Genomic DNA, 24,441 nt, shown 5'->3' on the forward strand with positions numbered 1-24,441 from the left:
CAAGAGTTTAATTGCCAAAATATACAAACTCAATAATAACTCAATAACAAGAAAACAAACAATTCAATTAAAAAAAGACACAATACCTAAATAGACATTCTTTGAAGAAGACATACAGATGACCAAAAAGCACATGAGAAGATGCTCAACATTGCTAATTATGAGAAATGCAAGTCAAACCTTCAGTGAGCTATCACCTCACACCAGTCAGAAAGGTCATCATTAAAAATTACACAAATAATAAATGCCAAAGAGAGTGTGGAAAGAAGGGAACCCTCCTACACTATTGACAGGAATGTTAATTGGTGCAACCACTATGGAAAACAGCATGAACATACCTCAAAAAACTAAAAATAGAGTTACCATATGATCCACAAGCTCAATCCTGGACATACATCTGGACAAAAATATAATTTGAAAAGATACATGCACTGAAATGTTTACAGCAGCAATACTTAGAACAGTCAAGACGTGGAAGCAACATACATGCCCATCAATGGAGGGATGGATAAAAGAGATGCAGTACATACTTACAGTGGAATACTATTCAGTCATCAAAAAAGAGTGAGATAATACCATTTGCAGCAACGTGGATGGACCTAGAGATGATCACACTAAGTGAAGTCAGAGAAAGACAGATATCATATGATATCACGCATATGTAGAAACTTTGGAGAAGGCAATGGCAACCCACTCCAGTGTTCTTGCCTGGAGAATCCCAGGGACGGGGGCCCCTGGTGGGCTGCCGTCCATGGGGTCACACAGAGTCGGACATGACTGAAGCGACTTAGCAGCAGCAGTAGAAACTAAAATATGACAGAAAATGACTTATTTAGTTACAAAACAGAAACAGACTCACAGACATAGAGAACAGACTTATGGTTGCCAAGGGAAAATTTGCGAAGTAGGAGAGTAAACTAGGAGTTTGTAATTAACACATGTAAACTATTATACACAGAATGGATAAACAAGGGCCCACTGTATAGCTCAGGGAACTAACTATATGGAAAAGAAAATAAATAAAAGAAAAAGAAGAAAGTGAAGTCACTTAATCGTGTCTGACTCTTCACAACCCCATGGACTATAGCCTGCCAGACTCCTTCGTCCATGGGATTTTCCAGGCAAGAATACTGGAGTGAGTTGCCATTTCCTTCTCCAGGAGATCTTCCTGACTCTGAGATCGAACCTGTGTCTCCCACACTGCAGGCAGACTCTTTACTGTCTGAGCCACCAGGGAAGTCCATGGAAAAGAAATATAAGTAAATAAAGAAGCACTTAAACAGAACACTTAAAAAAATCAGTTTGATGTGTTTTCATGTCCTAATCCTACAGACATTGAGTCTGCATAATTCCCTATTTTGTATGCTTTATTTATATCGCTCCAAATGAGTGACTTTGAGTATCTGTTCTCATAAATTACTTATGAATTTTAAAGCATGTCCACTATAACACAGGCTATCAGTAGCTTGTTATCCCTTAGTAGTCAATGGAATATTCAAAAATATCCCCTAATGAATGCTGAGATAGTAATTTTCAGAGAGCAGAAAAATCATCTGTATTGTTTATAAGATGGAAACTATCCCCAAATTTATCTTTAAACACAATCCCTATCAAAGTTCCAGCAGATGCTTCACAGATTCTGACAACCTGGTCCCAAAATTTATATAGAAATGCAAAAGATCCAGAATAGACAAAAAAGCTTTTAAAAAGGAAACCAAGTTGAATTTCCCCAAATAAAAATATAAAGCCTCTTAAATCAAGGGAATATGGTATTAACATAAGGATAAACATATAGATTTTTAAAAACAGTGTTAATAGTACAAAAGTAAACTCATTTATGATCGACCTTTGACAAAAGTTCTCTGGTATTTTATGAGGAAAGGATGGTCTTTTCACGAAGGGTGCTGAGAGAAAACTGGATATGCATATACAAAGAGATTAATTCAAACTTATCTCACATCATATATAAAAATTAACTCAAAATACACCACAGACCTACATTTAATAACCAAAATTATGGAAGAAAACATAAGAGAAAGCCTATGTGACTTTGAGTTAGACACAGAGTTCTTGGTTACAACACTAAGAGCACATTCCATAAAAGGAAAAAAAAAAGATAAATTGGACTTTTTCAAAATCTATAAAAATTATCTTTGAAAGACACCATTAGGAAAATGAACAGGAACCTCTATAGACAAGAACAACCTATGTGCGACAAAGGATTTTACAACTAGAGTATACAAAGAACTCTGAAAACTAAACAGTCGAAAATTTTTTAAAAACCAATTTAAAACTAGCAAAAGAAGTCACCAAAGATAATATATGAATAGCTATGAAAAGGTACATTAAAATATCCTCAACAGGGTTATTAGGAAATGCAAAGTTAAATCACAATACCATTGCACAGCCACAAAAATAGTTTTAATCAAAAAGAGATAATAACAAGTTTTGATGAGGATGTAGAAAAACTGGAATCCTAATAATTGCTGGTGAGAATGTAAAAGAATTTGGCAGTTTCTTAAAACTTATTAAACATAACTTTACCATATGACCCAACAATTCCACTCCTAGGCATCTATCCAACAGGAATGAAAATATGTATCTACACAATGACTTATTCATATTTGTGTATCATTCATAATAGCGAAAAGTAGAAACAATCAAATGCACATCAAGTGATGAATCGATAAAGAATGACTTACGTTTCAGCAAAAAAAAGAATGAACTAATGATACATGCTACCACAAGGCTGAGCCTCAAACACATTATGCTGGGGTTAAGAAGCCAGACACAAAAGACCAAATTTTATATGATTTCATTTACATGAAATGTAAAGGTAAATCTATAAAAGAAAAAGCAGATGAATAGCTGCCTGGGACTAGGGGTTGGAGCAGAATGACTACAGATGGATATGAGGGACACCTCTGGGGCGAAAGAAATGTTCTAAAACTGAATTGTGGTGATGGCTGTGAAGTTCTGTAAACAGACAAAAAAGGCACTGAGTTGCACATTGGGATGAATTTATGGTATGTAAATTGTACCAGAAAAAAGATAATTGTGTGGGAAGCATTCACAATATCCTTTAGAATTGTCACATGTTAAATAATGATTTGTCCTAGAAAAATCAGCTTGACATATTCATGAATCTATCTTACTAATGAGAAATAGTTAAGTTTTACTCTGAAAAATTTCTATGTAGGAACTTTCATCATAAAATACCAATTCAATACTTTCAAAATATTACTAATTATAACCATCTATTTTGAAGTGACAAAATTCTAACCAGAAATCTACACAGACATGCAATCATCCATGTTAGTAAATAACATGGGGCATTAAATAATTAAAGTTTAAAAGACAGATACTTCCACAATGAATTACTCAGACTTATACTTTGCTAAGTGTATGTAAACATAATTGTTATTCCCACAATAAATTACTTAGACTTTCCATTTTGTTGTAATAAACTACTGAAGTTCTATTTATCCATAAGCACACAACCAGACGACAGGAAGACTCTACGCTATTTATACATAAGTTCCTGTCCATAACTGAACTGTCTATCTTTGAACCGGGCATGCTAAAATATTTGCTGGTAACATAATACATTTATAATGGAAATGTACCTATCACATTTTAGTTGCTCTTACATGCATTCAATTACAAATTATAATAGTGATAGTGAAGTTGCTGTCATGTCCGACTCTTTGCAACCCCATGGACTATAGACTCCTAGGCTCCTTTGACCATAGGATTTTCCAGGCAAGGATACTGGAGTGGATTGCCATTTCCTTCTCCAGGGGGTCTTTCCGACCCAGGGATCAAACCCAGGTCTCCTGCATTGCAGGCAGTCTCTTTACCATCTGAGCCACCAGGGAAGCCCATACGCCCATTTTAATAGCTTATGGCAGATATCTGGAGCCGACTGAGTGAACAGAGATAGACAATTTGCACTAATCATATTAGCTGATATAATTATCTGCCTGGCCACTCAGCATGGTAATGGTTTTTGACTGTTAACCCTAATGAGTTTTACAGGACTCTTAACATCCAAATTCTTGCAATGTGAATAAATAGATAAGATTTGTTTGGTTACTTTTGCCATTTGAGATAGTTTACCATTGAATTCTCATACATCTTCAAAGTTTCTTAATCTAACTACACTGCTTTGCCATTCCAGTGCAGATAATCTCTCAAAAAAAGTTTCCAATTTTCTCATGTATTTTTTAATATTCCTCTACAATGTGCTTCAGTCTTCATTCAGCCACATCTAAACTTGGTGGTATCTTAGGTCCTTTTCACTCTGAAGATATGTTTCTTCCTTCATTTCTAATAAATTTCATTTTATTACAGAAGCCAGAATAAATCTGCTTTTCTTGGAAGAAAAGCTATGACAAACCTAGACAGTGTTTTAAAAAGCAGAAACATTACTTGGCCGACAAAGGTCCCTATAGTCAAAACTATGGTTTTTCCAGTAGTCATGTATAGATGGGAGAGTTGGACCATAAAGAAGACTGAGAACCAAAGAAGTGATGTTAGTGTGTTATAACAACACAATTTTATTTGCTTAGAGTTTTTTAGGATAGAAGTCCTACCCAGGTCTTGCTGGCTGGGCCAAAGAAAAGGTGTCAGCAGGGCTTTGTTCCTTTCTAGAGAAGGAATGGTTCCTTTCTAGAGAAAGCTATGGTTTTCCAATAGTCATATATGGATGTGAAAGCTAGAACATACGGAAGGCTGAGCGCTGAAGAAGCGACACTTTTGAACTACGGTGCTGGAGAAGACTCTTGAGAGTCCTTGGACTGCAAGGAGATCAAACCAATCAATCCTAAAGAAAATCAATTCTAAATATTCATTAGAAGGACTGATGCTGAAGCTTAAATACTTTGGCTATTTGATGAGAAGAACCGACCCATTAGAAGAGACCCTGATGCTGGGAAAGACTGAAGGCAGGAGGAGAAGGGGATAACAGAGGATGAGATGGTTGGATGGCACCACTAATTCAATGGACATGAGTTTGAGCTAGCTCCAGGAGATAGTGAAGGACAGGGAAGCCTGGCATGCTGCAGTCCATGTAGTCACAAAGAGTCAGACACAACTGAGCAACTGGACAATGTATTATCCATAAAACTGTTGATGACAATTTGAAATAATTCAGTTCCATTTACTTTTAAATTCTAAAATAGGAAGTAAGTTTCAACTTCTGAATACTTTTTCACCTAAAGAGTAGGAAAACGTTCATACTAGCATTTAGGCCCCATTATATCATCTCCCAACTAGTTCACATTTATAGACTATTGAATAACTGAGTCATAAAATCCTATCTAGCTCAATGGCATCTGAGTGGGTTCCTGGAAAGATGTTAAAGGAAGGACAGGAGGTATCCAAGTTTACTATAACTGGAGGTAAAAGAGTATTAAAATTCATTCAAGACACAGAGGATATGAAGTTTGATGCATGCAGATCCAGTCCTTAAAGCTCCTGAGCTCTGGAGTTTTCAGAGCCACTAGCGTGACTGCCCTCAAATTTGAGCTTGTATAAGAATTACCTTGGATTTTTATAAGATACATTTCTTAGTTTTGAGGCTCAATCTGGGATTCTGATTTTTAAGTGGAGAATTTCCAGCCCCTAGTATCTCTCCCCAAAGCCATGATCTCAATCCAGGTGTTTGCACACCAGACTTTAAAAAACCGGACATCAAGAATTATGAGCCAAAAGCTGATGGTTTGGGCTCGTTGCAGAAAGTACTCATATATTTTAGGTGAAGCCAGGCAGAGGGAAGAGGAAAAATCTGGAGTGAAAGATCTTCAAATGCTTCTGAAGGAAAAAAAAATATTTAGGTCTTACTTTTTAAATTAGAAAGCTGTAAGAAAGCAGAAGCTGCTTAAATAAAGCTAAAACTGGCCTGTGCTCCTCAGCTCCATTGCCTGATCATCCAAGTTAAAGCCGAAACAGTTAATAATTTATTGCAGATATATGGATGTTAATTACGAAATGAAATCAGCTGGAAAAGGCAAGCACTGAACTATCTAATTCCCAAGGGCCTTTCTAACACCACCATGCAATAATGCTGTACGAATATCTGGGTAGCATTGAAATGGCTGAGCTCCCATTTTCTCACTTCTCTCAGTCGAAGGCTTGGCATTAGAATAAAGATGAGATGGAGACAAGATGATGTGCTCACTACGGCTGCACCCTAAATGCACTCTGCATCAAATTATGGTCCTCACTTGGCTGAGGAAATCTTAAAATTTCCTTTCAGGAAACATCCTCCCCCCCAAAATAATAATCCTAGAGGGACTACTAGTTCTCCCACTGCTTTAAAACCCATCAAGATTACTTCACTAACTCAATACGCTTCCCATCTATCAGGAACCTGGAACTCCTCTGATAGTTTTTATTTTGGGAACACAAAGCAATAAAACCATCTGGGTAAAAACGTAACTGTAATTAAGCGGAAACATTCAATTGTGCATGAGCTCAATAAAAATGTGCTCTGTTTTAGTACTGCGTAAAGAGTATTTTAAGACTGCTACTCAGAATTTCCTGAATCTAAAAAGGTATACTACTTTTATGATTCAGCCAATAAATTTCAAGTAAGTGTATATTCATATTAAATATTATCAAATAAATATTATTAAATGGACAAAATTTCTTCTAACGAAAACTGGTCCATGCCTGAAGTCTCTTAGGGCCCTAAGACAGATTAACATATGATTAAAGGGGTTATTCTAAAGCAGATCAGCTCTGGGTATTCATTGGAAGGAATGATGCTAAAGCTGAAACTCCAGTACTTCGGCCACCTCATGCGAAGAGTTGACTCATTGGAAAAGACCCTGATGCTGGGAGGGATTGGGGGCAGGAGGAGAAGGGGACGACAGAGGATGAGATGGCTGGATGGCATCACCGACTCGATGGACATGAGCTTGGGTGAACTCTGGGAGATGGTGATGGACAGGGAGGCCTGGCATACTGCGATTCATGGGGTCGCAAAGAGTCGGACATGACTGAGCGACTGAACTGAACTGAAAGGGGTTATTAACTTTTAATGTATAATATTGCTTTTTCCATCAGCACAATGAGTCGTCTTACTAAAATTTACTATATCACTTTCTTAAAAAAGACCAGAGGATCTGCATTTGGCCACTCTAAGTATAGAAACTTCTAGTGTCACTGTCAGCAGAAACATGACCACCCATGGCGTTCTAACTTTTAAACTGGAAAATCATAGGATGTCTTAAGGAGATACGCATTGAAAGTTGATAAAACACTGAACACTTACTAAGTCAAAGAACTGTGCAAAAGACAGGCAGGACAAGTTGAGGCAAAGTGACGGTTCCTTAAAAACTATAAAGGCCTTGAAACAAGGAACAATGCTGCAATGAATAGGCTTATACATAAATCTTTTGCACATATGTGAATATTCCTCTAACGCAGATTCCTATAATTGCTGAAAAATAAGCATGTCCAAAATTTAAATACATACTGAACAAGAAGATCTACCCAATGTACATCCCTACAATGTATAAGTTTGTGTTCCCCAAGCATGCCCACTGGATATTATTTATTTTCATAGTCTGTGCCAATCTATGAATCAAAAATGGTTATGGAAGAAATTTTCTTTCCCTGCTTCCCTATTCATTTGAAAAAACAGTGAATTTCCATTCAATATTTATATTCCTTTTCAGCATATTCACTTATCTATGGATGGTAAGATTACAGATGACTTGTAAATTTATGTATTTTTTAAACTGTCTCTACTCAGCTTGTAGTATTTTGTCATTAACCTTTCTTTTTAAAATACTAATAGAAAAAGAGCCTGGAATTAGAAATGAAAAAGACCAAAAACCTAACAAAAAATGAGTAGAAGCATATGGACACAAAATTTACAGGAGAGGAAATGAGAATGAAAATGTGGAGATGGTCAGTCACACCATAATACAAAAACATGCAAATTAAAACTAGTTTGAGATAACTTCATTTCTTTGCCTAATAGATTTTACAAGGATCAAAATGTTTAATAATACCCATGCTGGTGACAGTATATGTGAAAGATGGACTCTGGTTCTCTGCTGACATCAGAAAGTAAAGCAGCACCCACCTCTATGGGGTGCAATCTGGCAATTTTGCCCCAAAATACCAACACACATGCCCTTTGAGAAGGTTATACATGATGTAGGCAAAATGGCATAGCTATAGAGTCCTATCTATTTAGCACTGATCATAGCAGAAACATACTGGAATCAATCAAATATATATCCACACTGAACTGATCAAGGTGATTATGGCATATTTCTGTAGTCAGATAAAACAGAACAACCAAAAAAGAAAGAAGATTCTCTCTATGCACTCATATGTGATAATCTTGCCTGTCAGTGCGTGTGTGGATAAATGTGGCTTTATAAAGCTCTTTATATATACATTTTATTCATTTTCAAATCAATTATCTCTGAATCACACACTAGAAAGTATTATAATAACCTTGGTCACCTCTGGAGTGACTGAGTAAGTGAAAGTCGCTCAGTCGTGTCTGGCTGTTTGCGACGCCATGGACTATATAGTCCATGGAATTCTCCAGGCCAGAATACTGGAGTGGGTCGCATTTCCCTTCTCCAGGGGATCTTCCCAACCCAGGGATCGAACCCAGGTCTCCCACATTGCAGGCAAATTCTTTACTAGCTCAGTCACAAGGGAAGCCCAACAATACCGGAGAATAGGCTAATCCTTTCTCCAGGAGATCTTCCTGACCCAGGAATTGAACAGGGCTCTCCTGCATTGCAGGCGGACTCTTTACCAACTGAGCTATCAGAGAAGCCTGGTCACCTCTGCAGCAGCTGCTGCTGCTGCTGCTAAGTCGCTTCAGTCGTGTCCGACTCTGCGCGACCCCATAGACAGAAGCCCACCAGGCTCCCTCATCCCTGGGATTCTCCAGGCAAGAACACTGGAGTGGGGTGCCATTTCCTTCTCCTCTGCAACGGGATACTAATACCGGGGAAAGGGTTTTAGAGGAAGGCTGTTTTGTTGCATAACTTTTTGGAGGTGCTGTGTGGTAAAGTCTCGGTCCTTACAATTTTGAAAATGAGTTTACTCTCCCTTTGGGTTTAAATGGCAGTTTGGCTGAATCCAGGATTCAAAATCACATTTCCTCAGAAATCTGAAGCTATCAACTCATGACCTTCTCACATCCAGCATTACTAACTCAATCTCTCATACCAACTTCATACATTTTAATGTAGATAACCTTTCCTTTACTAAACACATAGAATTTTTCTCTTTCTCTTTGACTTTCTAATATTCTGCCACAATGAGTCTAGGTTTGGGTCTCTATGCTACTATGAGTTTAATGGTTGATCCTTCCATCTGAGGGTGTGCAACCTCCTTTATCTCTGGGGCAAATGTGATTGACATCATAGAAAGCTCTTACCCTCTACCTAACCAACACAGGTTCCATCAGCTAATTCATCTCAAATCACTGAATGAATTAAAATATGCAATATGCTCAACGCTCACAGCAATTCATTCCTCCCTCGTCTTGCTGCACACAATTACTCCCACCAGTCAGCCTGCATGTTCACCAAGAATCAACTATATTTGTTTGAACACATGTTCACAACATTTAGTAATCACATAATTTAATCAAACCCTAAATACTAATGTCTGGGAAACAGAAGTGCAAAGCATGTCTTTGATTTCATGAAAGTTCTGGAAAAACCAGAGAAAGATTAAGTGGCTTAAGAAAAAAGTGCTATAATTTTGTTTGGGATGAAACTGTACAGGATTTGGAAGTTTCAAATGTCCAGGGTTCTACACAGAAATTGCCTTGCATTTGTCTTTTAATTTTTATTCCAAATATAGCAACCTATATTGGAAAATGGTTTTGGCGCATGGTGAGTAAGGCTCACCTGGAGTACCAGTTAGCTGACCTACATTCAACAGCATAGTATCTGGCCTCATACCCAAAGATTGGCTAATGAATGCATATTTTGGTAATTTACGTTAGAATCAAATGTTTAGGGCTCATTTGTATGCATTTAAAAAACTCTATCCTTTAACTTACTTTCTTAAATTAACTCCCACCAAAGAAATTTGGACCATCTAGATCTGATTCATGGCTTACAACTTTTCTTTTGTATTTTGCATCCATTTGTCCTTTATATTCTATTCTGGGATAATTTCTAGGTTTGCCTTCTAGGTCACAAACTTACTTATCAGTTCATCTATGTAATTTCTATTTCTAATGACCATATAATGTGAGTTCTGTTGTATCTAATCCTTTCTTATGGACAGCACTGGTCCTGTATTTTATCCCATGCGTGCTAGTGGTGTCGTCTTTTTTTTTTTTTATGCTAGTAAATAGTGGAGTTGGATCATGTCAGCTTCTAATATGTTTTCTTCCTTTGTCTCAGCATCTAGCACTTGTTTCTAGGCACCTTTTATATCTTGTTGTTTTTTTTTTTAATTGGAGGCTAATTACTACACAATATTGTAGTGGTTTTTGCCATACATTGACATGAATCAGCCATGGGTATATATGTGTTCCCCATCCTGAACCCCCCCTCCCACTTCCCTTCGCATCCCATCTCTCTGGGTCATCCCAGTGCACCAGCCCTGAGCACTTTTTGTGACGCGATGGACTACAGCTTACCAGGCTCCTCTGTCCATAGGATATATATCCCTTCTTATATTTCAGTTATTCTGCGTAATCTATTAGGATTGTTGCCCCATGGTTTTAATCAGTTTGATGACCCTCTTTTATATGGTTTGTTTTCTTAAGAGTGTGATATTCATAGGTGTCAGCTCCTCTGTGGTTTCCTGTTCACCCACCCGTTGTGACCAGCTTGCCTCTAGTTATTTGGAGAGCCATGTGGGACCATGTACTGGATGCAGGAAGCCAATGGCTCAGGTCCTGAGAGTGGAGACTCTCTATCCTCTGGTATCACGTACATGTCAGGAAAGCTCTATCTCTGTTCTCTCTGCTCTTGCCCAGAGACACACATTTGGCCTCTGTTGCTTGGCACAACTAGATAGCAGACAAACCCAGGAGTGTTGCTATTCCAGGGTCCCCTTCTGTTCATGGCCTTCTCCTTCCCCATGTGTGCAGCAGCACCTCTGCCATACCTGCCGCCATTCATACATGTTCTCTAATACCTATATGTTTTCCATTAATCTGATCCACAGTTTGCAGTCTTTCAGGAGATATTCAAAATTTCTGATGTACTGATGGCATTCTTTTCGAATACTGCTTTAGATTTATTTAGAATATGTTGTCTCTGTCATTCCTAAGATTTGTCTTGAACAAAGTCACCGGATGTGTGAAACTAGTCTGCAATCTTACTTTTTCATTTGGATACTTATTCTATTTCTAGTTCAGTTCTCCTGGATCTGCACTGATCTCCTGTCCTCATACCCTCCTCTCCTATTTCTGTACTGGTACTTGGTGAAGCTCCTTGTCCAAAAAGGATGCTCCCAAATTTATGTGTTCTAAACTTGCCATGGCTCAGAATACTTTGATTTACATGAGAGAGTAAATTCAAAAACCTGAAATTTACACAGGACTGCAGATTTTGTAACAAGAACTTTTCAGAACAACTACTACATAAAACCCTAAACTTACAAAACACCAAATTTAAGGTTTAGTACTTACTCTTTATCATTCTGGGAAAATAAATATTACTGAGAGCCATTTCAATAGTTCATCTAAAGAGAATCATAGGCAAGGAATGCACTGATCTAGTTCATCTTGGCCCAGTGCTGAGGTGTGCTTTTTTTTTTGTTTGTCAATTTTGAACAAACATGATTTTTTCAGTCTTTCATGGAATCTGTTGCTTTCTTGTACTTTTTAGAGATTACTATTTAAAACACAATAAACTAGCATATGCATAGTTTTATTTAGTGACTTTTACTGGTTGTCTCTAAAAACTAGATATCTTCAACGTTCCGAAAATGAAGAGATGAACAAGACAGTATCATCATGGCACTTGGGACATTCCTACATTTGTATGTAACTCAACCTACTTTATTTCCCTATTTATATTTGTGACTGGCAAGCCAGATTGGGATCTCCTTGAAACATACTAAGCCTTCCTCATCTTCTTTTTGAATTCTCTTTGTATACCATGCCTTGCTCAAAAGGGTCATTCAATAAATGTTTAATTATTATTATTAATGTGATCATTAGATCTAATATATGGCTCAAATAAGATTATTTTTCAATATTAGAGACTAATGTGTGTGTTCAGTCACTCAGTCATGTCAGATTCTTCACGACCCTATGGCCTATAGCCCTCCAGGCTCGTCTGTCCATGGGATTCTCCAGGCAAGAATACTGGAGTGGGTTGCCATCTCCTCCTACAGGGGATCTTCTAAACCCAGGGATAGAATCCAGGTTTCCTGTGTCTCCTGCTCTGAAAGGCAGATTGTTTACCACGGTACCATATAGGAAGCCCTCATTAGAGACTAATAAGGGAAAATAAATCATAAGAACATGTCATACAATAAGTGATAGATATACAATTTGTGCATTTTATAAATAGGGGAAATGGGATCCAGAAACATTAAGTACTTAGAAGAAGCAATACCAGAACCTATAACCAAAATCTCCATTCAACCACTTTTCCCTTCACAGCACAAGTCAGATTGATATCTGGAGAATGAATTGGCCAGTCTTATAAATACTCACCACTCTGCAAGAGTTGATAACTCTTTCTTTAATGATCTATTTCCTTTCACAGAGACTTTTAGAACCTTTCAAATATGTAATAATCCAAAAGGTGTTGAAGAATTCAGGTACAAGTGGGAAAAATTCACTACTGAGCGAGGCGAAAGGAAAGGAAACTTCCTGATCTACTCTTCTTTGTGTAACTGACAACCAGAAAGCTTTTACTGTAAAGAAAATGGTGCAGACTAAAAGAGTTGCATTTATAAAGAATGCACCTTCATACAAAGACATCAGGATGCCTCACATTAGAATTACTGGGTCACAGAATTTTGGAAACAGAGAGGAACAACAACGTAGTCCTACAATAACCAACAGTTGAACAGAAAAGGCTCAGGCTCTAGCAGACAAGACGTTTGAGGTCTGCGCTCACCTGGCAGTTTAGCATCACTGCCCCTTACTGCACTTTCTGGCCTCCTCAGAGGAAACGTGTTTTTTGTTTGTTTGTTTGTTTCACTCCCTTGATAGGCTCTACATTTTCACATCACAGTCTCTTCCCTCTATCCTCAGCATTCCCAGCCCTTCCGTGCCTGGAGAAATTCGGCTTCTCATGCTTCAAAATCCACTGAACTTTTATTTCCCCTGGGAAGCCTTCCCAAACTCCCCAAGCATGACTTAGCCTCAGGCATACATTTGATTTATCATTTTATCATGCTGGTATGTCACTGTTTCATGACTACTTATATCCTATCTGCTTGTATATGATGTTCTAATCTGCAAGCCCCTAGAATATATTTAGCATGTAGGAAAATTCTCATTCTATCATCCAATTTTAATTAAATCATCAGATACTCTCATTTTACTTATGAAAACTGGATCCCAGAGAGGTAAGGGACTTGTCAATCATCAAGGAATAGGCCAATGTCAGAGCTCAGATAACAAATTATGCTTTCTCTTTCCTGATCCACCCCCATAAGGGAAAGGGCTGGCATAGTGGAGTCTAGAGTAACAAACCTACCCTTCCTGGCTATTTGCCTAACTTTTTACTCCAAGTCTGACTGCTACACTGTATTTCTGGTGAAGTCAATTTTCCTCAACAACAAAGACTTCCCAGTTCAGAATACATATATGTAGCTAATAGGAAAAGTGAGTCAAAGTCCCACATGATAAGCAGGGAGGTATGTCAAACTCCTATTCAGTCTATGAAAAACCTACTCATAATTGTAACTTTGTTCTTCTAAGGATGGAGAGAAGGCATAGTTCATTTGGAAAATCTGACCAAAAACCCACATTGCTGAAATGCTTCATCCCCTATTGGTTCTACTGCATCAGGAACTTTCTATATGTAATTACTTAATCCCTGGCCAAAAACCAGTGGACAATGAAATCCCTACAGAATGTCTCCCCCAGTGAAGTGTTCAAACATTAGTTCCACAAAAAAAAAAAACATTTTTTAAAGTTTTTCATGTAATTTTTCCATGTCATTTTTTCCCCTTATGGCTAAAAATGTCCAAATTTGAATATTCATCATTATGAGCATCTGCTAAAATATAGCCCTATTCAGCATTTTACATCACTTTTGCTATGGGACCATAGAAGGGCATAGGTAAAAAATTCCAGTTTCATTTTGTTTGGATTTTAAACCATTTTTTCCATCTCATGGCTCTGGGTGGCTCTGACTGTGCTGATGTCTTCTGCTGTCCATTCCTATTGGATTTTTCTCCAAATGAGCAGGTTGCTTTTAGAGAAGTCCTTGAGGATCTCATCAATGGCTCAATTGGAATATCAAAATGAAGACACAAATCACATGGGTGTTTATAATATTTTGCGGATTTTGCCTTAAAGAATTATTAACGTTAATAGTGATGACGGCCACACAAGGTGTATGTACTTAACACTGAAATGGACGTATAGCGATGGTACTTCTACATTGCATGTTACGTCTACCACAAAGTAAAGGCCAACTTAACAGGAGGTAACAACTATCCCACACCCTGGGTCAAAACAGAGGGGGTGGAAGTCGAATGATAATCCCTATTGTTCAGACAGAGCAAATGGCTTTTATTTTCTAGTTCCGGCTCGCCTCTGAGCCAGGCTCTCAGCTGAGCTACTTTCCTCCCTGGAGTGGAGAAAAAGAAAAGAAACTATGGCCAAATAGTATGTAAACCTTAGAAATGTTAAATCTTAGAACCATAACCCTTCAAGCTCTGATTGGATTCTCCTGTCATCCATTAGACAGCTGTTCGCGGCCTTCGACCTAACTCCTCCACTCGTCGCTCACAAGAACAGTGAACAGGTGTCCCGTGTGAGCGTGGATGTGTCTAAATTCCAGACAGATGTCAGAATATAACTCCCTAGGAAACTGTTCTGACAACTCTGAAGTAGGACATGAGAAAAAAAAAAAAAAGCTTATGAGATAATAGATGAGAAACTGGGGGCGGGGGCAAGGAGGAGGAGATTGAGCAGTGAATGGACTTGTTATCTTCCAATCTCCTAAAAGACACCACGTGGTGGGCTTATTTTGAAAAGCAGAAACAAAACCAGTGGGAAGGGTTGCAAGGAGACAGTGTTACCTGGTAATTCCGAAAAAAATGTGTAAGCATCTAGCAGAAGGCTATTAATCCATTCAATTAGATTTCTGATTCACTGACTGCCCTGGAGGTGTTCCGTGGGCGCTAAACGGTAGTGGTGTAGGCTGGGCGAAGTTCAGGGCGCGCTCTGAATGGGATGAGGTGCAGGCAAATTTGCCTGGTCGACAAGGGCAGAGGGAGGAGTGGCAGGGGGAAGAGGAGAGCTGGGGAAGGAAAGGCGCTTACCAGGCCACCTCCGCAGGTGCTGAAAGAGGCCAGCGAGCCGGGTTGCCGCAGCACAGCCCCGGTGTAGAAGCAGGCGGCGTCAGGCGGCGCGGGAGGGCGCGGGGCGGCTGCCGCCCGCGTGGGGCCCGGGCCCGGACTCGGCCTCTGTTCCACAGCGAAGCGCGGCGCCAGGAAGCGGCCGTCTCTCCGGAGCAGCAGGTAGAGGTCCCGGGAGAAGGCCGGGATCCGCAGCAGAACCTCTTCGCCGTCCGGCTCGGCTGGCTGGGCTGGGGGCGGAGACGGGGGCGGCGGCTGCCACGAGGCCGGGGCGCCCGGGGACAGGGCGGCAGCCCCGCTAGATCCCCGCGGCAGCTCATGAGACTCGAGCTCCTCATCCTCTTCGCCCCCGGGCGGCGAGGGTCGGGGCCGCGGCTCAGATCCGCCTTCCACAGGCTCCTGGGGCGGTGCCGGGGCCACGGAGCGCACCTCGCGGGAGCTGCTGGCTGCCGGCGCCCGGACGCCTCCGCCGCCCGTGGCTCCGCGCGCCCAGCCTGGGTCCGCGCTGCCCCCGCTGCCGCCAGCCGAGTCCACCGGCTCCCGGCGCCAGAGTGCAGGAAACACGACTTCCCACTCCTCGCGGTCGGAGGCGAACTGCAGCCCTGCGGGCGGGGCAGACAGAAGTGCGGGGCTTAAAGAGTCGAGGTCTCAGGAGCACAAGCATCCCAGGGTTCACACTCTGCACAGACACAGGGATCACGGCTAACGCGCTGGAGACCACCCGTCTAGCCCTGAAACTTACAACCCGTGAAGTCTGGCGATCAGATTACAGACCCCAGCATTTTCAAAATAAAAGTACGATTATCGGGGCGGGGGGAGGGGGAAAGCGGGGCTGCAAAGTTTGTTGACAGCACTTAGTTGAAGAAAAGAAAACCGGTGCAAAGACTCCAGCACAATTAAAAAATTTCCTTCAGTATCTGCCAGAGCCAGGCAGCGCTATCAATTTCTTTACTTCCCAGATTTCCTCCAGGTGCTGTAAACGTACCTTTGCACATATTATTAACTCTCAGGAGAGGAAAACTAAGCATTTCACGTTGTTGAAATGAGGCCACGAGAAGTGCGCTTAGCTCAGGAGCGTGACCCTCTGCCCAACACCCGCACGGCTTTTTTTTTTTTTTTTAATTGCTGCCCGCTGACTGAAGCGACTTAGCTGCAGCAGCAGCAGCAAGCCCTGCTCACCGCGCACAGTTGCGCCAGCCCCGGCGACCCGTGCGTTCCAGGTCTCTGGCTGGGGAAGCTGGAAAAGCAAGCCCAAAGTCACGGAAGAACTTACCTGCAACGACCCCATTCGACAGGACCCCCAGCTGGTAGAGGAGGCAGCAGCAGCAGATGTGAGTCAGGCGCATCTCGCGGCTCTTCCCCAGACCGCGCTCCCCGGCCGCGCGCGCGCCTCCTTTTGCGCGATCCACCGCCAGCGCCTCCGCCGCCGCCGCCGCCGCCTCCCGGAGCGCAAGGAGGCCGGGCGGCGAGTTTGCCCAGGCCCTTTGTCTGCCGGGGGGTGGGGTGGGGGCTGCTCTGTGACTCCGAGAGGCTGCCGGAGCACGGGTGGGGGTGGGGTGGGGGAGGAGCGGGGGCAGGCAGCGCCGCGGCCCCGCAGCGCCCCGGCTCCCCGGCGAATTAGGTGCGGATTCTGTTTTCTGTGTTCTGGATGTCGCAGGAGTTTCCGGAGCCCCTCAGGACAGCCCAGCCACGGCCAGCCGAGAGCCGGCAGGCGCAAGGCGGGCAGCGCTGCCTCGGGACGGGCGGAGGACGGCCCCGCGCGGGCAGGAGCGCCGCAGTGTCCGAGCCGAGGCTCGTCGCCGGCACCCGCGCGGAACTGCCAGGGGCTGGTGCCGCGGTCCTGGCAGCGGGCGTGTGCCAAGCTCCGCACCCTCCTCGGGACCGGCTCCGGGATCCCACCCGCCGCGGCGCGGCAGGGAATTTGGAAGGGGATGAGGGGAAGACACTACTCGTGAGGTGGGTGTAGAGAGGATTAAAAAAAAAAAAAAAGACTGAGGCAGATCCGACGAGGAAAAGGCACCAAGGGGCGGCCGCCAAGCGTGACTTTGCGGGACAAAGGTCCCAGAACACTGCACACGCGCTCACACGCGCGGTTGGGGTGGGGTGGGGACCCTGATTCCCTCACCTGACTCCTGATTGGCCATTCTGGGAGGCAGATTTGCATCCTTAGGCTGCACCGCCTTCTCCCTGCTGAGGTGTGTGCAGGTAGAAGGGCCGTCCCCTCCCCACCTCCCACCCCTTTACAAAGGGTTCCTCTTTCAGTGGAGTTCTCCACCCACCCGCACAGCACACAAAGCCAAATTTAGTGCAGACTGGAGCACAAAGCAGCGGCCCCATTTGTCAACGACCTTCGATTTTTCTTCCCATCTTTGTCTCTAGGAATCTTCTAAGGCTGGAGATAAAGTAATTCGTCATGGAGTGTGCTTCAAAGGTTCCCAGGACAGTAGACACCCTGACATTTCATAGCCCCTTGTCCCACCTTATCTTTCTGGCTTTCTATTCATGAGTGCTATCAGTTTCCCTCTCTCTCTCTTTCTCTCTCTCTCATACACACTTCAAATAACGGTGAGATGAAAGAAACCAGCATTAAATACTGTAGTCTAAAGATCTCAAGCCAAATGAATTTATTTTGCCCTTTTTACCTTTTTGGTGTTGTTGTTCCTTCAAAAAAAGATGTTTTTACTACTTCTGTCTTTGAAGAGCAGCTCAACCTTAAATATTCTTGCTACTTCTGTGGCAGCTCTTCGTAGTTCCTACTGCCCCCCCCCGCCCCCCCCCCCCCCGCCCCTCGCACCTTTCTCTTGGTCACATCAAAACTTTCACCTCAGGCTCCAGGGTGATTGATCTAACCTGCCATTTGCAGCCTCCGAACTAGGCCAGGTACCTATAAATAAGAGTTAATGCAAATCAGTTTTTTAAAATTCCAGCACTGAGGTTGGTTCCCCACATCCTTTGTTGTTTTACCTTCTGTTCTTAGTGTCAAAGGTGACTACTCTGTCTTTAAGGGAGGCACATGATCTTATTTCAAAGGAAACCCATTGTTTGAATAAGCAGGGTCCTAGAATACTTTCTTTGAGTTGTCCAGAATTTCAAAACAAACACAAAGACACTCTAGGTATGTCTGTCTCCAAACCTTGTCATGTAAAATCTCTATAGAGCTGGAGTAACTAGGGTGGGTGTGAGTTTCCAGACACTCAAGAAGTATCTACACCCTCGTTTTTATGGGACTCAATTATATGGAGTTAAAACTGGGCAAGAAATCAGAGGCAGTTTATTTTTAAGAAATAAAGCAAATTTTTAACACCAAAGGTTAATTTCAATGAAACACCTCCACAAGGATTTGAATCTTAAAGTGTTTCTCATGTAATTTTAACCAAAACGTCAACAAAAATGTAAACCTATAGAAGGAATGCCTATTGAATTGTGTGTATTTGTTGGAGTACATTTGTGATTCCTTAAAACTAGATGAGCTGTATGATTAAATATATTTAAAAGCACAGATTGCCTATGTAAGTTCTCATCTTTCCCTTTTCTTGTCTCCAGCTATATAACAGCCATTAACCATTCCAATCCCTTACAGTAAAGGTTAATCCTGTTACAGAAAAGTTTGCCTAACTCCCAGCTGGTTCTACTCTTTCTCCTATTTGAAATACTGTTATAATTTATTTGTCTATTTTCAAAGGCTTTTATAAATCATTTGAGTTGTAATGACTCGTGTAAATATTTCTTCTATAGACTATCAATTTTCTGGAAAGGTAGGAATTATTTCTTTTGTATATCTTTCTTTACATCACCCTGTCTAATACAGAGATTTATCTACCAAATGCGTGTGGAAATTCTCAGGAAATTCTCTAAGATGCTTTAGAAGATGATAGAGATTGATTTCTGTGTGGTATTTGATTCCAATTCCTTGATCCAGAATTACAAGGCTGTATCTGTTGGTGATCAGTTACTATCAGCATGATTTATCTATCTTACAGAGAGAATAAGTCTAAGAGAGAAATGACTTGTGTGAAGATTTTTTGATTAAGTAGAAGAAACTTAAGAGGTGCAAGTAAGAGCATCAGTTAAACTGGGTTTGAGTATGTTTGTACGTGAAAAAAGAAAAAGAAAGAACTAGCCTGATTTGGAATTAATTGGATTGTACGTGATGAAATAGAGGAGAAAAGGCAGAACTGTGACATGTGTGTGCATTACCAACCCTAGAGAAAGAAAAGAGCAGCTGGGAAAAATATGTTAGTAAAGATAGGTCACTACATATGTCACCAGATGGTAGCTAGCGTCAACCAAGCCCTGCTTTTATGGGGTGGAGGTAAGTGACAAAGCATCAGAGTAAGTGGAACCAACTGTTATACCCCGGGTGCTCACATGTTGCATTTTATAACCCATGCTTCTCTATGTAGAAAGTTGACTTTGAGGCCTTCAGCTCTTCATCATTCTCTTCACTCACTGGCCCTAAGCCTCTCATGACCTAAAGCTAGTCTCAAATCCTTTCCTCACTCCAAAAAACTTTAAAATCTTAAGAAAATACAAAGAACCCTTTCACTGAGCTGCATGAGGATATCAACTGCCGGTAGCACTCACATCTAAGTCGAAATCAAGACTTTTAAGCTAGTTCTGGCCATGATAGAGTAACAGGAACCAGATTTAACTCTCATCTTAAGCAATTAGAAAACAGACAAAAAAAAAAACAAAAAACAAAAAACACTGTTTTCCCCAGCATACTACCTGGTAGCAACTTAGAAGCTTCAGCACAGGGAAGAGAAATCTAAACAGAGTCCTGAAGGCTAGCTGAGTTGAGAAGACAGAGCAAGATGGCTAGAATTTACAGGACACCATATACCAGAGAGGAGAGAGTGGCATAGAGAGTGTGCATGCGTGCTAAGTCACTTTGGTTGTGTCAGACTCTGCGACCCTATGGACTGTAGCCCTCCAGGCTCATCTGTCCATGGTATTCTCCAGGCAAGACTCCTGGAGTGGCTTGCCATGGGATCGTCTCCACCCAGGGATTGATCTCACGTCTGATGGTGCGTGCATTGGCAGGTGGGTTCTTTGTCACTAGTGCCACCTGGGAAGCCCACATCAAGCATGTAGTGATTAGCTATTGCTGCATAACAAACAGCAGTTTGAAACAACAAACATTACATCTCACATGGTTTCTGAGGATCAGGAACCTAGAAGTAGCTCAACTGAATATTTCTACTCAGGGTTCACACAACATTTCAATCAAACTGCTGACCAAGACTATGGTTTCTGAAGACTTAATAAAGATAGAGGTTCTATTTTCAAAGTCACATAACAGTTGACAGGAATCTTTGTCATATTGACTTCTCCACAGGGCCTCTCATTACATGTGTTGCCTCCGAACAAGTGATACAGGAGAGATACTGCACCCAAACTGGAAGCTATGGTCTTTTTATAACCCAATATTGAAGATGACATACCATTATTTCCACCATCTTGTCTTCCTTAGGAGCAAATCACTACATCCAGCTCACACTCAAAGGGAGAAGTAGTAAAGAATTTATGGACATATTTTTAAAACCATAAGAGGGCACTTACAACCTCTGGCAAAAAATTATCTGTACTCCCTTCATGTGTAAAATATACTCATCCTCTAAGTCTCCTAACAAAAGTTTCATCTTATTGAACATTAGCTCAAAGTTCATTAAGGAGAGCTCCTTGAATTTAGTCCTCTCTATATAAACATTTGTGAATCTAAAGGAGCAATTTATCTGCCTCTCAATACCCCCACTATATTGTGGTAGAACAAGCAGAGGATAATTGCTATGGACAGTTATGCTCGAAAGGAAGAAAAGAAGGCACTTGTTCGCAGCAATTCTGAAATCCTATTGTCAAAATGTAAATTTCCTTGACTATTTCTGAAGGTCTGAGAATAACTCTCCATAGCTCTGGGCTCTGCCCTCTGAGAACTTGTATCTACCCTGGTTGAGTCATCCTTCTGTTTTCATGAAAGGTAGTAAGAATTTGCAGCTGAGAACTTTTCTCACTTGATGGCCTGACAGTAGAATTCATGGTTCCAAAAACTTCATATCATTTTATACAATCTCTGCCCCCTTTTGGCCAGAAATATTTCTGCAAATATAATTCTATTTTTCAAACTTTGTGTCTTCTGTGAATTTTTACTGGGGGTCACTTCATTAGACACAGGCATACTTTCAAACCTCCATAAGCTTAAACCTTTCCCTACCTTGAGTTTCTGATGAAATTGTTAGACACAGCACTCTTAGACTTCTTAGGAGCCCTATTCAACTGAAAGGATCTGGGAGATACACATTGAAACACTTTCAAGGGCCTGAACTCTAAGAAACTCTGAGTGGCCACATGTAATCTTAACAAGGAACTCTACAACCAAACCTTTGGCTTCATCATTAGATCATGGTTTCCTGAAAGTGCCCTGTACCTCTTCTTTGATCTGATGCAATTTGATCTTAATTATTTTAATTATTAAAATAATTACTTGATTTTAATTATTCAGCATTATTTTCCAGAAAAAGTTTGAAATTTTTCAGAGCCATCAAGTTATAGCTGGTTTTTATTAACAGTTTTTATTCAGTTTCTCTCTCTTCTTTTACATTTTCTATAAGAAGAAATAAACCAAGTAGTACCTTCAGGATTTTGGGGGAAGTCTTCTTAGATTGATGAACCAGTACACTTTCCTGCTGCAGACAATACTGTTCCTAAATAAAAAGGATTCCTTTTCCTTTAGTTTTCTATAATATTTACCTCACTTTCCTACAAACCCTTACCTATAGCTTTACCAAATGTCATATGGCTTCAAGTAAAAGCTTTTTAAAGGTATTAAACAAATTAAATTTGTAGTTAAAAACCTTTCAAAAAAGAAATATCTAGTTCCAGATGGTTTCAGTGGTTAATTCTACTGAACATTTGTTTTTAAAGTAACACCAATTCTACATAATCTTTTCCAGAAAATAGAAGACCACACTTTGCAACTAATTTTATGAGGCTGACATTACCCTTATATCATAACCAGACAAAGCCAACACAAAAAGGGAAAATACAGACCAATATATCTCATGAATATAGATGCAAAATCAACAAAATATCAACAAATTGAATCCAGCAATATATAAGAAAAATAATGTAATATGACCAGTGAGGTTTATTTAAGAAATGCAAGGCTAGTTCAATATTCCAAAATCAATCAATGTAATCCACCATAACAACAGGCTACAGAAGAAAGCCACATGACCATAGCAAATGACGCAGAAAAGGCATTTTACAAAATTCAATATCCATTCATGATTCAAACCCTTAGCAAACTGGAATAGCAAGGGAAGGGACATTCTTCAACTGGGTACAGAATATTTGTTTTTTAAAATTGCAACTAAGAGTGAAGAACTGAATGCTATCACTCTAAAACTGAGACCAAGGCGTGGATGTCCACTCTCACTACTCCTATTCAGCACAGTATGGGGAATTCTAACTAGTACGATAAAGCAAGAAAAAGAAAAGCAATACAAAATGGAAAAAGAGAAATAAAACTGTCCCTGTTTACCAATGAAATGTTTGTCTATATAGAAAATCCTCAACATAAACATTGAAAAATTCCTAGAGTAATAAGCAAGATTACAGGATACAAGCTCAACACCAGAAATCAACCAAATTTCTGTATACTAGTGACAAATTGGAAACTAAAGTTAAAATTTAATAACATTTACATTAGCTCCAAAATAATGAAATATTTAGGTATAAGTTTAATCAAAGATGTATAGGATCTATATGCTGAAGACCATAAAACATTAAAAAAATTAATAAAGACCTATATAAATGAAGAGACATTGGGTTCACAGGTTGGAAGAATAAACGTACTAAAGGTGAGAAGTCAGTCCAAATTATCTTTTTGATAGAAACTCCTATCAACATCCTATCAGGATTATTTTATAAATATGAAACTGAAATTTAAATATATGTGGAAGGAGAACAAAACTAAACAGTGGAAAAATTGGCAAAAGAGAATAAAGTCTGAGGACCTATTACTGTCTGATATTAAGGTATTCTGTATAGGTACAGTAACCTCTGGGGCTTCCCTGGTGGCTCAGCAGTAAAGAATCTGCTGGCCCACACAGGAGACGCCGGTTTGATGCCTGGTCAGGAAGTTCCCCTGGAGAAGGAAATGGCAACCCACTCTGTTGCCTGGGAAATCCCATGGACAGAGGAGCCTGGTGGGCCATAGTCCATACGGTCACAAAAGAGTCAGACACAAATTAGCGACTAAACAACAACAGTAACGAATAGATTATGGTACTCCATACATTATTGGATCAGAATAAAGAATCTAGAAATATTTTCACATAAGCACACAGCTAATTTCTGGAAAAGGTACAAAAGTAATTCAGTGGAGAAAGGTAGTCTTTTCAAATGGATTGGGAACAACTAGATACTAAAAACAAAAAAATAATTTAAAAATTCTTAACTGAATTTCATCCCTTACACAAAAATTAACTCAAAATGGATCATAGATCTCAATGTAAAATGTAAAAGCTAATAAACACAAAACTTCTAGAAGGAAGCATAGAACACAGTCTTTAGTCTTCATGACTTAAACAGGGAGTTCTTAGGTATAACACTAAGCACAAAATCTGTAGAATAACTAATAATAATTTTTTAAATAAAAATAAATTAATTTTAAAATATAGCTTGGAATTCATCAAAATTGAAGGTTTTTTCCCTCTGAAAAACACCCTAATAAGGGATGGGCCATAAACTGGGAGAAGATATTTGACAACCACATACCTGACAAAGGATTTATATTCAGAATATTAAAAAAAAACCTCTTTGAAATAATGACTAAGAAAACAATCCACCTAGAAAATGGACAAAGGACTTGAAAAACAAGAATATACAGAATCAATAAGCATATGAAAAGATATTAAACATCATTAATTGGTAGAG

General features: G+C 40.4%; 1 protein-coding gene across 1 annotated transcript in view; it reads right to left on the reverse strand.

Annotated features, from left to right (window-relative positions):
- The window catches only part of ADAMTS19 (ADAM metallopeptidase with thrombospondin type 1 motif 19), a 262,774-nt gene extending 245,735 nt beyond the window's left edge, over positions 1-17,039 (reverse strand). The window contains exons 1-2 of the mRNA XM_069591632.1: positions 16,778-17,039; positions 15,469-16,106 (exon numbers count right to left, since the gene is read on the reverse strand). Coding sequence (XP_069447733.1) covers positions 15,469-16,106; positions 16,778-16,850 — 711 coding nt within the window. The 5' untranslated portion in view covers positions 16,851-17,039. The remainder of the gene's footprint in view (positions 1-15,468; positions 16,107-16,777) is intronic.
- Positions 17,040-24,441: the final 7,402 nt, after the last annotated feature.

The sequence above is a fragment of the Ovis canadensis genome, chromosome 5 (genome assembly GCF_042477335.2).
Source record: "Ovis canadensis isolate MfBH-ARS-UI-01 breed Bighorn chromosome 5, ARS-UI_OviCan_v2, whole genome shotgun sequence".
Lineage (NCBI taxonomy): Eukaryota > Metazoa > Chordata > Mammalia > Artiodactyla > Bovidae > Ovis > Ovis canadensis.